Source organism: Ailuropoda melanoleuca, chromosome 7 (genome assembly GCF_002007445.2).
Source record: "Ailuropoda melanoleuca isolate Jingjing chromosome 7, ASM200744v2, whole genome shotgun sequence".
Taxonomy (NCBI): Eukaryota; Metazoa; Chordata; class Mammalia; order Carnivora; family Ursidae; genus Ailuropoda; species Ailuropoda melanoleuca.
In genome coordinates this window covers 6398934-6415618 of record NC_048224.1, presented here as the reverse complement: position 1 = coordinate 6415618, position 16685 = coordinate 6398934, and the positions used below count along the sequence as shown (strand labels likewise).

Here is a 16685-nt window from a genome sequence, read left to right as displayed (position 1 = left end):
GTATTCTTGCAACTATTCTATAAATTGGATTTTTTTTTCAAAGTAAGTTAAAAATGAGCTTTGTTTGTTTTTTAACCTTTTATTAGGCTGGTTTTTCTTTGAGAGGTTTAGGTGTACGTTTACAAGGTTAACCATGACTTTCAATATTTGTAGTCTCAGGAGCTGAATGGAGCCGATTCCCATAGCTGACTAGCCCTTCCACTCTTGTCACAAATTATCAGTGTCTTCGGTGCAGGCATAATCGTCTATTGTATGTGAAACCATTTGGGTGATATGCCACTCACTCTTCATTTTGTGGCCCGGAAGGGCCTAATAATAAGCAATCATGATGAAGGAGGATAATGTATACGGTCGAGTTCCAGTCAATAAGAAGACACACTTTGGTCATTATTTGGTTGAAAATTTCAGCCACATGCAGATAACTAATCTCACAAGCCAATTTTCCACCCAAATGAAAAATTGCATTTCTTCTGCTTTCAAGGATCACATGAACATTTTTTAAACCAGAGAGGGAGAGCAGATGTCTCACTGTTCATTTTGGTTGGAGGCATCTGATGCTCAGAATCAACATTTTCAAGTTCAAAGCTGCCATCTTGTGGTAATGTTCTATTCAACTTTTAGCAGATATATTGATAAATGTCTGTCTAAATCTGAAGACTAGAAGGAAAGTACATTGCAGAAATACATTTTAGGACATGTCAGAAACCTGTATTTTGAAGCCTATGTACAAAGACGACAAGAGTGTATTTCCATGTGTAATGTATTTAATCTAATTGATTAATAACAGTCTTACTCATTTTGCTAACAGTTTCTATTTGAAAGCTATGACAGATTTTTATTCGTTGTCCTTTCTTTCTCTCTCCCCAAAATAAAAGCCTAAAGTGTCCTCTTCATTGAGGAAAAAATTAAGAATAAACTGCTGAGTGATATAAATTTTGAAATCAATCATTCTTTACTGAGATTTCCAGAAGTCTCACTTTCTTCTTTAAAATTCCCTTTCAAAAAGTCAAGATTAATGAAGAACCACAAAGGTCCTCTGCTGTCCTAATCCTCCCCCACACAAATCATACTTCCCAGAAATAATCATTTTCATCTCTTCAAGTTGCTGCTTCTGATTTTGCCTCCAAATTTTATTTATTTTTTATTTTTTATTTTTTTAAAGATTTTATTTATTTATTCGACAGAGATAGAGACAGCCAGCGAGAGAGGGAACACAAGCAGGGGGAGTGGGAGAGGAAGAAGCAGGCTCATAGCGGAGGAGCCTGATGTGGGGCTCGATCCCATAACGCCGGGATCATGCCCTGAGCCGAAGGCAGACGCTTAACCGGTGTGCCACCCAGGGACCCCTGCCTCCAAATTTTAAAATTCTATTTCTTATTTTTTAAAAAAATTAGAGGTAGGATGTTTTCACATTCTACTGTGGATAATGAGGACTCAGCTTTTATCCTAGCCCTGTTTGGTAAACTCTTTCACCAGCGTTCTTGTCCCCTAGTTCAGCTTCACTTCACTACTCCAGCTAATGTTTCAATCACCTGTCTAAGTTAAATAGCTTCCACTGGATTTTCTTTTTTTCCTTATGGAAAGCACACTGTGTTTTTCTTTCCTACTGTTGTAATTATTATCTTGATTTTTTTTTTGCTTGTTTATTTGTTGTGCCAATACTCCCAAGTTGCCACAATCCCAAATTTATTCTCTCTTATCCTTTACTATTAGAATTCTGACTTTATTCAGGATAGTGACCAACTAAGAAACAAAGAAAAACAAAAAAAGACGCTCAATATTCTATACTCCCTTTCTATGTAATAACCTTCTAATGAGATATAGGCAGAATTCTTGGGTGGATATCCATTTCTGAAGAAAAGGAAAACTTCTGTGTGGGGTACATATAAGGTCTGACAATGGAGCAGCCGTTTTGAGTCCCTGACAGTATAAATAAAAGGATGAAGACCACACACTAAAGGTAGTGGAAGAAAGAAAGAGCTTGAGTCCTTGAAAGTACCATTGTGCTTGGACTCTCTACCTTTTAAACTTATTTTGTGAGAATATAATGTATTCCTAATAAAGTACATTGTTTTTTGTCATTCTTTCACGTTAGGTACTAAGTTCTAGGAAGCCAGGAACATTGTGGAACTTGTTTATCCTTGTAATTCTAGATCGCATTTTCTTAACATCAGCACTATTTACATCTTGAGCTGTTTAATTTTTCAATGTGGAGGCAATTTTGTATATTGTGGGATGTTTAACAGCACCCCTGGGTCTACCCAATAGATGCCGGTAGCAATCCCACACCCAAATGACTCCCAGATGTAAATTGCTCTCCAGTTGGGAATCACTACTTTAGATGATGGGTTCAGTGCTCAGGATTAACAAATTTGTTAACTAATTAGATGTGAGGATTGAGAGGGATGGTAGAATTTAAGAGTGACTTCCAAGGCTCTCTCGTGGGCCAGTAACTGTAACATCGTATCACCTGAAAGATGAGGAAGCACCTTCTAGTTGGTCAATGTTTCCCTTAAGCTGTGGCTTTAAAGTTGAATAGATACTCCAGATGTGACTCTAACACCACAGATTTCTGTTTCTGTGTTAATGAAGCACAGCATATCCTCATTTGCACAGTATTTTTCCTCCCTTTTCAATAGCATAGCTTCCCCCCCCCCCTTTATTGGTTGCATTGCACCGTTGGTTTACATTGAACTTGAAATCGACTAAAATCTCCTGGCTGTTTTGTAAAGAATCCTGCTAGTTCCTGTCTTCCTTCATTCTTTAATTTTGCACTTGTGCTTTTGAAATGCCAGATTTGCATTTTTCCTTTTTACATTTTATCTCGTTTATATCAGGCTCTGTTCTTGGTTTGTTAATGTATTTTAAATTTTTTTGTTCTTTTTCTATTTCATATAAGCTCTCTCTGCCCAACATGATGTTCCATTGGTTTGTTGGTTAATAAAAATTTTGGTTAGGCAAAGGATAAAATACATAACATTGGTGTATACTTGTTGGCTGAGTTCAGAACAAAGGTCTTATAACCAAATCTTGGAACAGATATTTTAACAGGCAAAATCTTTTTCCTGGCATCCAATTTTAAAGATTACATAGCAGGGGCGCCTGGGTGGCACAGCGGTTAAGCGTCTGCCTTCGGCTCAGGGCGTGATCCCGGCGTTATGGGATCGAGCCCCACGTCAGGCTCCTCTGCTGTGAGCCTGCTTCTTCCTCTCCCACTCCCCCTGCTTGTGTTCCCTCTCTCACTGGCTGTCTCTATCTCTGTCAAATAAATAAATAAAATCTTTAAAAAAAAAAAGATTACATAGCAGTAAGTGAGCACTGTCTCTGAAATCTGCCTCTAGGAATGAAGATAGTATATATCTTCAGAGGGGCAAAAAAGTAATAGGCTTTTCATTTTTGATTATATAGGAAGATCCAATCAGGCATTCTTACTCACTCTGTTTAGACAATAATGGTTAGCTCAGTTGGTGGCATAGGCATATCCTGGGTGCTGATGCAACAGGCAAAATCTGTTGAAGTGGTGTGGAATGTGCTTTCCAGGGAGTGCATAATAACTTCATTGACTATGTTTTATAAGAGAACTGAAAGACTGAGAACAATAGAAAACATCCAAGATTACAAATGACTATTATTTGAAGAGAATGATATGACATATTACAGAAAAGTAATGATCACCTGATCAAGATAACTCATAAGATCACACAGTGCTGTAAAATAAATAGGAGTCCTTGAATGAAAAAAAAATAATAAAGCAACATATTTAGGGAGAAATAATCAAAGCTACAGTTGCAATATTCTCTTTCTCTTACAATTAGGGTTTTTTTTAATTAATTAATTTTTAGTTTGTTTTTAAGATTTTATTTATTTACTTGACAGAGAGAAAGAAAGAGAGCACAAGCAGGGGGAGTAGCAGGCAGAGGGAGAGGAAGAAGCAAACTCCCTGCTGAGCAGAGCACTTGATGACATGGGGCTCTGTCCCAGGACTCTGGCATCATGACCTGAGCCAAAGGCAGATGCTTAACTGACTGAGCCACCTAGGTGCCCTGGTTTTTTTTCTTTTTTTCTTTTTTTTAGAATTAATGTTTATGTTTTATGATAGGCTCTCCTCCTCTGTCCCATGAACTATTTTGATATTAACTAGTCTCTTCGCTTCTAATTTAACCATTCCAAATTATTCTTAATAGACGTTATTTACAAACATCACCACCATCATTATCTTTGTAAAACATAAATATTTGTGACTTTTGCCTTCTCCTTCTTACCTGTAGAATGAATTCCAAATTTCTTCGGAGTTTGTATAGGACACTCTGATTTTATTCTCGATTTATCTTTCTACTCCCCATGATACCTATACTCTAACCACACTGACCTACTTTATATTTTTGAATGTTGTATGCTCATCCAAACTTCTGTCTCTTTGCTCCTGCTGTCATTTCTGCATGGAGTACCCTTTTCTACTCTTTTATTTGGTAAATCCATTAGCTTTTCTTGAAGCCCATGTCAAATGTGACCTTCTCAATTGTATATTCCTTACTTTCCGCTCCCTAAATACACAGTACCTGGACCTATGTCTGAAATCTAGGATGTGCCTAATAAATGTTTATGAAATGAGTAATTTAAAATCTCTACAAATATGATGTGGTGGCTTGGTTTTATTGATGTTTATTTGAAGAGAAATCTCACATTATTAAAAAATTTATCTGAAAAGCTATGAGTATATAATATTTTAATAAATCAAATGTATTCAGAAAATCAATTCAATAATGTTATTTGAAAATTAAAGAGATACTATTAGTATATGCATTCTCTTTCGCTAACACATTTTGTGTTTATCTTGTGTACATAGCCTTACGATTGCTTAGTATAGGGAAAACCAGTAATCAATTGTGTGTACATAACTTTTTTTTAAGTTTTTAAAAAAATATTTTATTTATTTTTTTGACAGTGAGAGAGAGAGATAACACAAGCAGGGGAAGTGGGAGAGGGAGAAGCAGGCCCCTGGGCCCTATGTGGGGCTCCATCCCAGGACCCTGGGATCATGACCTGAGCTGAAGGCAGACACTTAAGCAACTACACCACCCAGGTGCCCATGTGTGTACATAACTTTAATTTTGTTTCTGTTTCTTGAGTTGGGAATATCAGACTCCCCATTTTCTATAATGTATGCTTACTATTGTTAGTATTTCTTTTTACTGATTTTATTGAAAATGTTCGTTCACAGTGACTAGCCTTTAAATTTCCTCTTTGGGAATATTGTTTCAGTAGCCTGAGATAAAAAATAGTAAAATATTTTATGTTAGAAGATAGGAAGAAGAAAAAATTAATGACAGTTTTGTACAATCACATAGAAAAGGGGGTCTGATGAAATAATATTTTTAATATTTTATTTTGAAAACATACAAAAGGCTGGTAAGTGATAAGAGAATGCTATTTGGAGTAAACACATTGAATTGAATGGTGATTGTAGCACCATATTGCGTGTTCTCCAATTTTGTGGCTTGCTTGTGGACCTCTAAGATACTGGAAGAGGAACTGGGAGGTGAAATGTGTAAATGCGTAGTTCCTTTTTCAGAACATAGTGGCAAACAGAGGCAATATCAATTGCCTTTCAAATAAAGTGAAGTTTTTTACCTATTCAAAATGTGACAAAGATTATGATTTTGTTGGGACTTTGAACCTTAGACTAAAATGTATGCTGATGCCCAAGGGGAAATTATAGTTTGAAAATGTTAATCAGAATCCCATTTATAGCTCCACATAATTAATTTTAACTAATAAATGTGGCTTCCTATGTATCTGTTCAATTTCAATGACCGGAAAGGCATTTACATTTTAACATTAGAAATTTACATTTTAACAGTTGAAATTCCTACTCATGTATTTTAATCAGAGATTTACTATCATGATTTTTCTTTATACACAAACAAAGCACAACAACTTATTTACATTGTCATATAGTTGACTTTTAAAAAGTGCCAAAAAAAATCTCCACACTCTCTGCTTAAATACCATGGAGTTGGTGCAAACTACCTTTTTTTTTTTTAGATCTCCACCTTCACACCCATTTTCAGAATTACTACCAATTCTTAAATGTTTGGGGTCTTCTCTAGGATAACTAAGCTGCTTCTAAGCTTGCTTTATCATGTGTTCAGGAAGCCACTTTCTCAGATTCAGGGTTAGAGTATGTGCTTGGTATTTTGCCATTCAAGGACCTCTCCAGAAGGTCAGGGTTAGGGTTACCGTTAGGGTTAGAGTTAGCGGTTAGGGTATATGCCTACAACCTACCATTTTATTTTATTTTATTTTTTAATGTTTCAAGTTTTTATTTAAATTTTGGTTAATTAACATGCAACCTACATTTTAAATAGGGTTGAAACATAGAACCCATTAAAAAAGATTGTGACTCTTCCTAGTTTGGGAAAATAATATTTAGAGCTTTAATTCTAACATATGCATGCATAAGGAAGATAGTAACAGAGAGAAAGAAAATACAGTAAGAAATTCTATCTATTATTTTTCAACCAGGTTGTATTGTGATAATACTACATAAGAGAATTGGTCATTTGTCAGACCATAGACTGATTCGGATTCTGCATTTTTTCATAGTCTTCATCATAGTGTTGATACTGATCAGTGAGAAGAGGCTGATTTGCTTCATCCATGTTGCTTCTGGCACGAATCAGGCAAGAAGCAGCCGCAAAAATGACTGCAACCAATAATAAAGTGGCAACTACTGCTATGGTAACAATCTCAGTAATACTAAGATTCCGACCTATTGGAAAAATAAAAGAACAAAAAATAAACAGTATAATCGTTGCCATCCCAAATAGGATACCTTAAACTTAGGCATTTTACCAAATTCTTCATATAAAATATTTATTGGCCACATTGCTGATGATAGCACCTGTCATCTTAAAGGTACTTCCCAATTTCTTATAATAAGTGGACCCTATTGGGATAGTTATTGTTAATTCCATTCTAAAGATTGAGAAAATGATGCTGCAGAGTTTGAGCCACTTGGGTCACTTGGTTAGTAGGCACAGAGTTGGTTTCAGAGCCTAGGTCTTTCAAAATCCATCCACTGTGCTCTTCCACCCTACTGCCTTTGCTGAGAAGGGATTAGAAATTAAACAAGAAAAATTTCAATTTCAAAACCTCAGAGAAAGCAATGCAGAGTACCTCACTCCTTTTTTTTTTTTTCAGAATAAATATAAGGAAGCACCATTTTGTAGTAGAAAAATTGAGGCATCTTACATGGGCCTAAGCTCAAAATTCATTCTCTCTGCCTACTAAAAATGTGATCTTTGACAATTACCCTTTCTAAGTTAATCATGGCTAGCCCCTGAGGTAGCCTTACCTTACCTCATGAGGTTGTAGGGATTAAATGAGATAGTGTGCTATATAATCAACTGAATTCCGGGTCAGAGTGGGCTCTCGACAAATGTTAAATTCAATCTCTCTATCCCAAAATAAAAATCCAAATAACACCTTCTAAATCTAAGTGGAAAATATAGGCCACAGAATACTGTGATTACCTTAAAAGGCAACAAATTTGTTTTTGGAAATTTCCACAGTAAAGATACATTTTCAATACTCACTTGGCCATTGAACTTCATAAGTATATCCCAGATTGTCTGGAGCAGTAACAAACATTTCTATGTTGGTAACTGGAGGCCAGAATGGCACCATATTGTATTGTCTATTATGCCCAATAGGGGCATTTTCCAATGGAAATGTGGTTACATCTAAAATATGCCAAAGACATCTTGTTAATAGACATAATAAATTTAGTATTAATACATTATTATGTTCTGAAGGTGACCTGAAATATTCTAGGATAACATAAAATGGCCTTTAATAGTTTACACTGAATAAAGACATAAAAATATTTTCACTACAGCAGAACAGGGAATTGCATAAAACAGAATTCAAATGCTTTGAATACAGCACTAGCATATCATTCAATAGATCAAGAAAGCTTAAAAGCAAGGAAATTTTAGTATCTTATAATCTATGATGATTATCAATTGTTTTAAAGTACAGAAACTTATTTGAAAAAATTCATTGAACTTATTTTCCAAAGCTAAAAAATGATGGACATGTAGTTTTCTGTAGCTTCACCTGAAATTTAAATTTGCGGGGTACCATATCTAATGGAGGTTTGTCCTTGAACATGAATATATCTGTTTGGTATTCTTCACTTTTTCTGTTTATCTTCAGAGATATAAATATTAACTTATTTCCAGATTTTACTCTGTTAGAAAAAACACTTAAAATTTTAAACCAAGATCTTGGAATATTATTTACTTCCTGCCACCTCTCCTCTTTCTTCTTAAATGCAAGTTACAGGCGTTTATATTATTAGGGAGTTTCTGTCATTAGGTATGAAAGGAGTGATATGCTCTTTGTGGCAAAAGATTATTCTTTTTTGTTATTGTTGTTCTGCATTTATGTCGATACAACTAAACCAGATGGGATATCTCAAAAGCAGAGTTGGAAGCGAGCTTGGGCAGGACATGAGTGGGAATATATTCAGAAGAGCTGGGATATGTGAGAAGGTTAACAGAGTATTAGATTTTCTGTTTGCAAGAAATCTGTTACCTGAACAGTCACTGTGATCCTGGGAAGCACAGAAGAGTGTTTTAGCATTTACTTTGAAAAACAATTGATCATGAAAATGGTATGTAGTGTTTATGTTGTTGTGACTTTAAATTTACTATGTATTAACGCAAATTAAGTATTTATCTATTCAAATCCATCGAGCTCTTACCAATGCCAGACACTAGTCTAGCCATGGAGGTGATGGTACTGAACAAAACAGACAAAAATACTTGCCCTCAAGGAACTCACATTTTGCTGTATTATTGTTAATTATTTATTAAAGTAGATATTAATGTTAATAATTTAGATAATTTTTTAACTTTCCATTTCACCTTTCTACTAGATCCTGACTTGATCAGCCTCAACCCAGTTCAGCATCAGTTGTGTGATAAAGTTATACCCCTTAAAATGAGTGGAGGAATAATCATAAAAATAACAAACAATTAGAGTTGAATTGTCATGAAACTTTCCTATGCAAGAGCCTTCAGTGGCTCCCATCTCAGAGTTACATCCAACATCCCTCAGGATGTAACTCCCTCCTGTTGCCCCCTCTGACATTATTTCCCATCATTTCTCTCCACTCTCCACTCTGCTCTAGCCACAGTGGGGTCCTTTGTTCAACTAGGGATGACCTTCCTCCATGTATTTACCTAGTACTCCCTAACCCCTTTTCTGATTTTCTTTGTCTACAAAGACTTCCCGCACCTAACATACTATGTATTTATTTACATATTTTTACTGTCATTTCTACTAACAACCAGGAGAGTTCCAGGAGGGAAAATATTTTTGTGTGTTTTGTATGCTACTGTATTTCTGGTACCTAGAAGAATACGTAGGGAATAGTAGGTGCTCATAATATTTTTTCCAACTTTACTGAGGTACACCTGACAAAAAATTGTATACATATTAATGTGTATGACATGATTTACAAATGGTCAACAGGTACGTGAAAAGGTATTGAATACCACTAATCATGAGAAAATGCCGATTAGAAACATAATGAGAGATCACACCTCTTAGGATGGCAATTATTGAAAAGAAAAGAGATAGCAAGTGTTGGCAAGAATGTGGAGAAATGGGAGCCATTGTCCACTGTTGGTGGGAATTGGTGCAGCTACTATGGAAACAGAATGGAAGTTCCTCAACAGGTTAAAAATAGAACCACCATATGATCCAGCAATGCCACTTCTGGGGGTCTATCTAAAAGGCATGAAATTAGTTTCTCAAAGAGATGTGTGCACCCGTGTTCATTGTAGCATTATTCACAATAGCCAGGCTATGGAATCGGATCATATTCGTGAAAGGATCTGAGTGTGTGTGTAATTACTTCATTTCTTTCAGGGCATAATACTAGTGATTGGTCTAGGAAATTTATAAACTGCTTCTTCTGAAAAACTCACTGAACTTCTGGAGTACTATATTTAAAACTTAATTCGCATGATTCTCATTTGAAAAAAAAAAAGACTTGAATTAAATGTGCACATGGATACAAAATGTCAGGGAATAAAAATTAACATTATATTGAATAAAGTTTGGATGTTCCATATTGTTCTAACTCATATCTAAAGAGAGGATTCTGTAACAGACATTATCCTGCGAATGACTATAATTTCCTTCAGCTGTAAAATGTAACTCTTATTCCATTTTGACCCTAATAATTTTACAATCCCGTGATTTTTGAAGAGTTCTCATTATCTATAAGAATTGTTTAATACACTTTGAAAAATAATTCCATCCTCCACTCAAAGACTTATTTTCAACAAAGACTTCTGCTGTATGGATAATTTTAGAAATTTTTCCAATCTTTTTTTTCTCTAATAGAGTTGTTCTATGACATTGTTTTTCAAGAGACGTTTGCAGGTACATGGAATATTTAAGCAGGTGGTTAATTGTTAGTGTTTAATGTTCATGCAATTTGGAAGTGTTTACATTGGCTTGTCCTCTGATTTTATGGCCATATTTAGTCAGAATATGCTTCAAGTTCCCTATTTTTTGTTTATGGTGCTTTTCCCTCCACTACTCTCCAGGTAACTGAGAGATCTTGTGCTATTTATAGCACAAACAAAGGGAGCAGGAAAAAAATAAGTAAGAAGCAAAAGGTGTTTATCTGGTTCATCAATGACCGTTAACAGATTGTTATGAATGTGAATAATGATCTCTTCTATCAAGATATGTAAGGCAAAGGAATACTCGTTTTCATGGTTTAAAGAGAGCTCCCCTTAAGAGACTTGCCAGAGTAACCAAGATTCTCTGCTTCCTCTTACTTCTTAAGTGTTAAGTAAGAAAATCTTACTAACAGCCCTGGCATTGTGACTGGCTGCATAACTGCAGTTTGTACATTGCTATCTAGTTTCCAGAAATGTATGTTTAATGAAAGTTTTTGTTCATTCCTAAACCTATTAACTCCTGTTTACTCGCTATTGTTGTAAAAGTAATATAGCCAAACATAGGTGAAATGATAATTATGATTATGAAAAGAGACGGATGTTGTGTTATATTAAATATATGAATGCTTAGGAAAGATTTGTTGAACATGGATGCCTGAGATATTGGGTAAGAATTAAGAGTAAGCACTGTGGTTGTGAAGATAAGGTAGGCATTATGAAAATCTAGAATAATACTGCACTCATTGCATCTCCAGGGTTGTTAGTTTCTTATTTAGCTTAAAAAAGTAGACATTGTAAATTGTAGCTAATTCATTATGGCTGTGGGTATGTATGTAAATACATATGAAATAAGGTGGCACCCTCAATCAGTGAATTTGTAGCAGGTTGATGAGTGAATATTTATATGTAAGTTATTTGTTTCTTCAATGATTTTCTGATGGGAACATACAATTTTGATCAACACATTAGTTAATGCTCTTAATCAGGCTGGATTAGAGGCTTCTACGGTACGCGCGCGCGCACACACACACACACACACACACACACAGACATACACACACACAAAGAAATAAGAGACTGGCCAAATTGGATAGATAAATCAATAGATAGTTAATCCCCAACATTATGTTTATGTGTATGATGAAATAAAGGCACAGAAGCCAAAATTTAGAACAGTTTTGAAATACAAAAATGTATGATGTTTTAACCAATAGAAGCACTTACATTATTTGAAAAGTAATGTGAGCCTCTAGGCTGAGTAGAATGAAGAGAAAGTGGCCTTTTAAATAACACTTTTAAAAATGCATCAAAATGAAGTTGAAAGAGATTTTCTATGCTGTGATAAAAAAGCGAACATTAACTTTTCAAGTTGAACAAAATTTCCATTTGTAAGAGGCCAGAAGTAATAAAAATAAAAACTGTGGATTGTGAGTATAATCTTTTGTCTTTTAGGTATCGAAGAACAGCTCAGTAAGATTTTTTTACTCACAATGAGAACATCAAAAAAAAAAAAAGCAATACAAATGTTCATTGGAAGATATGGGAAAGAAATAATTGGGAAGCATGACAGTCATCTTTTCATACTAAAAATGAGAAGGGATTACGTGCTTAGTCTGAGTGAATGCTAATAAATATAACCATTGTAAGAGATGTTTTGTCTGCATTTTCAGCGCAGTTTGGAATATTTCGAAATGCCTAGATATCATAGCTATTTTATCCTTATTTTGAAGTGTAGCTTAGATGTGTCAAGTGCTTACTCTATTGCGAGAACTATACCACCTAAGCAGTCTCATAGCTGAGCCTGCAGAAAAGCATATGAAAACATCTCACCAGCATTATATCTCCTCAGCCATTCATCAAAGACTGCATCAGTGAAAGTATGTAGGAGGACAAATATAGGATCATTTGGAGATAAATGAGTTTGTCCCCCTGTTCCATTCAGAAATAGGTGAGCCAGATTGTGAAGGCTTCGAATAGCAGGGTCATACTTTCCTGTGGGATCGCTGTAACCTAGATATAAAAATAGGGGTGAGAATAGTAAAAACCATCACAAATATCTTACTTTTCAAATCAGTGGCAGTGATTATATTGGGAAACAATTTTTCCTAAGCTTGTCAGGCCAATTTTTACCTAAATATAATAGCACTGCTTCTCTGTACCTATGGTTGGTGACATTTCTTGCTATACCCAGAACTAGGTTAGCTTTAAACTAGTGGCCTGACATGTTAACCGTAGCCTCTAGGTTAAAAATAACGATCTGCAAAGGATACCAGTCAAAATATATAGAACACTATATTTTGACAAGGCAAACATTGGTCTAGTGGAAATAAAGACAATGGAAATCTCCAGTTTCTACCAAAAACTGCTGACACAATTGGGAGAACATCCCTCTGATTGTCCTGGAACTTAAATTGCCAGATGTTACTTTAGTTTCCTACCTTATTCCTTTTGACTGTCAGTATATTTATTTTTGGAAAGTTATCTGATTTTTGTGGAAAAGTCACAATTTCTCAGAGCATTCTTATCATGTCTCTACTAGTTTAAAATATCTGGAGAACCTATTGGTCGAAAATTTATATAACTTTCGATCATTATCTGTATTCTGTATATATGTAATGTTTCCCATATTCTCTATGCTATATATATTCTATTCCCATACAATATGTACATTTCCTGTATTACATGCATTATATATATTTCTCATGTTATATGTTCCCCGTATTATCTATTATATGTATTTTCCATACATACTTTCATGTTATCTATATCATGTATATATATATATTGGGTAGAAGGTGAGGATAGATCACAGATAAAAATGGAGGGTCTGTGATGCAGGATGGAGTTATAAATGTGGCTATTTGGCTTTAAGAATCAGAGGCGGGAGGGGGAGCCTAGGTGGCGCAGTCCTTAAGCGCCTGCCTTCTCCTCAGGGCGTGATTCCGGTGCTCTGGGATTGAGCCCCACATCAGGCTCTTCTGCTGGGAGCCTGCTTCTTCCTCTCCCACTTGCCCTGCTTGTGTTCCCTCTCTCGCTGGCTGTCTCTCTCTGTCAAATAAATAAATAAAATCTTAAAAAAAAAAAAAGAATCAGAGGTGGGAGAGCAGGGAAAGGTTACATATTACAAAATAAAATTAGAATTTAAAATACATTAATCCATTTGTATAATTACACTCACTCATTTATTTAACCATGTTTCATACATTTATTTTGTATTTTTTATAATTGCTTTTTACTTACAAAATGTTTAAAGATTGCCTGTAACATACACGACATGTTGGTAGGCACTGGTCATTTCATATGTTCTGTCAGGAAATCAGAATAATTTGTCTTTTGATTGGGCTTCAGTAAGATGCACTGCACATTCTTTTAGAAATTAGTGCTTATGGTCCTAGTTTATATATACCAGCTTAGTCAAAATAAAGTGATTATTCATTGAATAATCTCCAAATCAGTGCATTCATATTTAATTATTAAAATTAACATAAAGATAGAAGAGAATGGTATACAGTTTTGATGATAAAAGGGGAGAGAATTGAAAATAATGATGAGATTTATATATCAAGTATCTCAGATCATGGGGATAGAGAGATCTATTCCCATTCTTCTCAGGGGGAGAAGTCTAACTTGTTTAATGCTATATATCATGTGAATTTTGACAATAAGAGGTGTATGATATGTTAAATGTGATTCTGTTTTAGAACTTTATGTTTCAATATTGATTTAGAGATATCAAAATTTATCATGTAAAGACACTGGACTTAGAAAATTTGGATTTGAAATTGTGCTCTGTTACTGAATATCTCGGAATATTCATTTTAGCTCTTCGGTCTTTAGTTTCCTTATTTTTAAAATGCTTTGAATTAAATAAGGAAAATCAAGTTAATATCATTATGCGGTAGTTTGAATTTTTATAAACCTTTAAAAAAAGTTACAGGATGATACAAACTTAAATGAAATATATGCCCCAACCAGGCTTTATTGGCTGTCAACTAATTGTTTAGAATTTTTTATTGTTATTTTTAAGAAAAAATTTTAATAAGCTCTCAACGTCTTGCACAGTATTTGACTCTACAAGAATTTGATATAGTCATACATCTACTGATCAGCCACCTAACAGATTTGAGTTTAAAAACTTTTTAGGGATTTAAGAGACCGAAGAATAATTTCTAAGGGCTTTTCCTATGATAATTAAAAAGAGTTTCAGGGTGACTACATCATAATTGGAGGCAACGTTCATATAAATTCACAGGATCAATGCGGCTTGCAAAGATTTTTCAGAGAGATCTGAATGTGAACAGCTCAGTTTACTGTGATAACCAGATGAATTCAAAGCTCCGATTTCTTTATCTTACCTTCCACTGTGTTTCGGAAACTGTTTGTAGAATTGGAATAAAAAGGAGGGGTGTCGAATAAACCAACTTCCAAGCACTGAGCGACATCCTGTGGTTCAGGAAGACGTTGCACCATTGGTCTCGCCACATTCCCAGCTGGATTTCTCCTAATTGGCCCACCCTCGGTACCTGGAAAAAGAACGGGCTATGTAAACATTTATAGACTATTTAGAGATCTTATCTTTGCTCTTTAATTTTTATACAAAGCAACAACACGGAAAGATAGGTTCTCCTTGGTAGAAGAGAAAATTTTTTAAAATGCGTACTTACGGGCGTTAGAGTGAGAAAATTTAAGTTATCATGGCCACTTCTGTGAGCAGAGTTAGATGTGTGATACATAAAATCATTGGAAGAAAAAAATGGTCACAAAACAGAGGTTCTGGTATTTGTTTAATCAATGTATGCTTCTGTAATGAGACTATATTAACAAACATCAAAATTCCTTAGAAAATTGAATTTTACCAAAATAATCTCATAAACCTAAATTCCACACTGAAATCTGTATTTCACATATATGGGAAATTTTGTACTCAGATGCTATTTGTTTCAAGCCTTCAGAGAAATAAAGAAAAACAATCTAAAATATCTTTGGGAGGTGGTCTGTATTTCAATCGATTCATATTTTACAGCAATTGATGTGAGAAATAAACTTTTTAAAAGGCAGTAAGACAAACAGGCAAACAAAGAGCTGTGATAAAGGGTAATAGGATAGATGCCTTAAGGGAGGGAGGGAGGGAGAGAAAGAGAGGGGAAGAGGCAGACAGGAAGGGAGAGAAGAGAGACAGAGACAGAGACGGAGAGAGACACAAAGAGACAGAGATTAAGAGAGAGTATCAATCCTTTCCAGTTGGATGACTCCAGAAAGGCATCATTAAAGAAGAGAGATTTGCAAAGAGCCCTGAAGGACTGAGGAGAATTTGCAGGTGAAATAGGAGGAATGTTATAGGTCAAACATTTTAGGCAGAGGTAATAACGAGAGATGCTAAGCTTTCTCCCCTCTATAAGATAAGCTCCATCAGAACAAGAACCCTGTTCTTGCTCACCGGTACATCCCTTAATCTTGGTACAGTTCTTGGCATATAATAGATGTTAAATCATCGTTTGGTGTATGTTGATGTATGGAAAGATCGTGTTGGCTTTAAAAGAGGCCCTGGGTGGGAAATAGCTTGCCTGGAGTATAGGGCGATGTAAGAGAGTGGATGGTGAGAACAATGAAAAGCTAGACCAGAACCATACTGTGAAGAAATAAAGAGCAATATGAGAAAGTTATATTTAATTCAGTAGGAAGTGAAGAGAAGTCTTAGGCAGGTGGGAGGAGAGGATATCGGTTAGGAGCATTTTGCATTTGTCTGTTCCAGTGGTCTCCAGAGAAGGGTGTGTGTCCTAAGAGTTTATGCAGAATAATCCACTCGGGTGGGAGAGGTGATGTTATAACCTCAACTTGTATTCATTTTACGTCCTCATAAAGCTTACTATGTTGTAATGCTTATAACTAACATAACGATTAGTACCTGATGAATTAGCATAGCAAATTAATTTATGTAATATAAAAATAAAGCATATGCCAATATTGAGATTGGAAAACAGATGTACATTTTTTTAGGTATACATTATTATTAGAACTTTCAGGTACCACTGGCTAAACTATCAATTCAAGTTTTAGGGATTATTGTTCTGGGAGCTGTCAATAAATTCCAAGAAAAAATTATAAATTACATGGGTTTCACAAACACTATTTCTGGGGCGCCTGGGTGGCACAGCGGTTAAGCGTCTGCCTTCGGCTCAGGGCGTGATCCCGGCATTT

General features: G+C 35.2%; 1 protein-coding gene across 1 annotated transcript in view; it reads right to left on the bottom strand.

Annotated features, from left to right (window-relative positions):
* Positions 1 to 6566: 6566 nt before the first annotated feature.
* TYRP1 (tyrosinase related protein 1) overlaps positions 6567 to 16685 on the bottom strand; it is a 17756-nt gene continuing 7637 nt past the window's right edge. The window contains exons 4-7 of the mRNA XM_011231612.1: positions 14843 to 15010; positions 12318 to 12497; positions 7599 to 7745; positions 6567 to 6772 (exon numbers count right to left, since the gene is read on the bottom strand). Of these exons, the coding sequence (XP_011229914.1) occupies positions 6567 to 6772; positions 7599 to 7745; positions 12318 to 12497; positions 14843 to 15010 (701 nt within the window). The remainder of the gene's footprint in view (positions 6773 to 7598; positions 7746 to 12317; positions 12498 to 14842; positions 15011 to 16685) is intronic.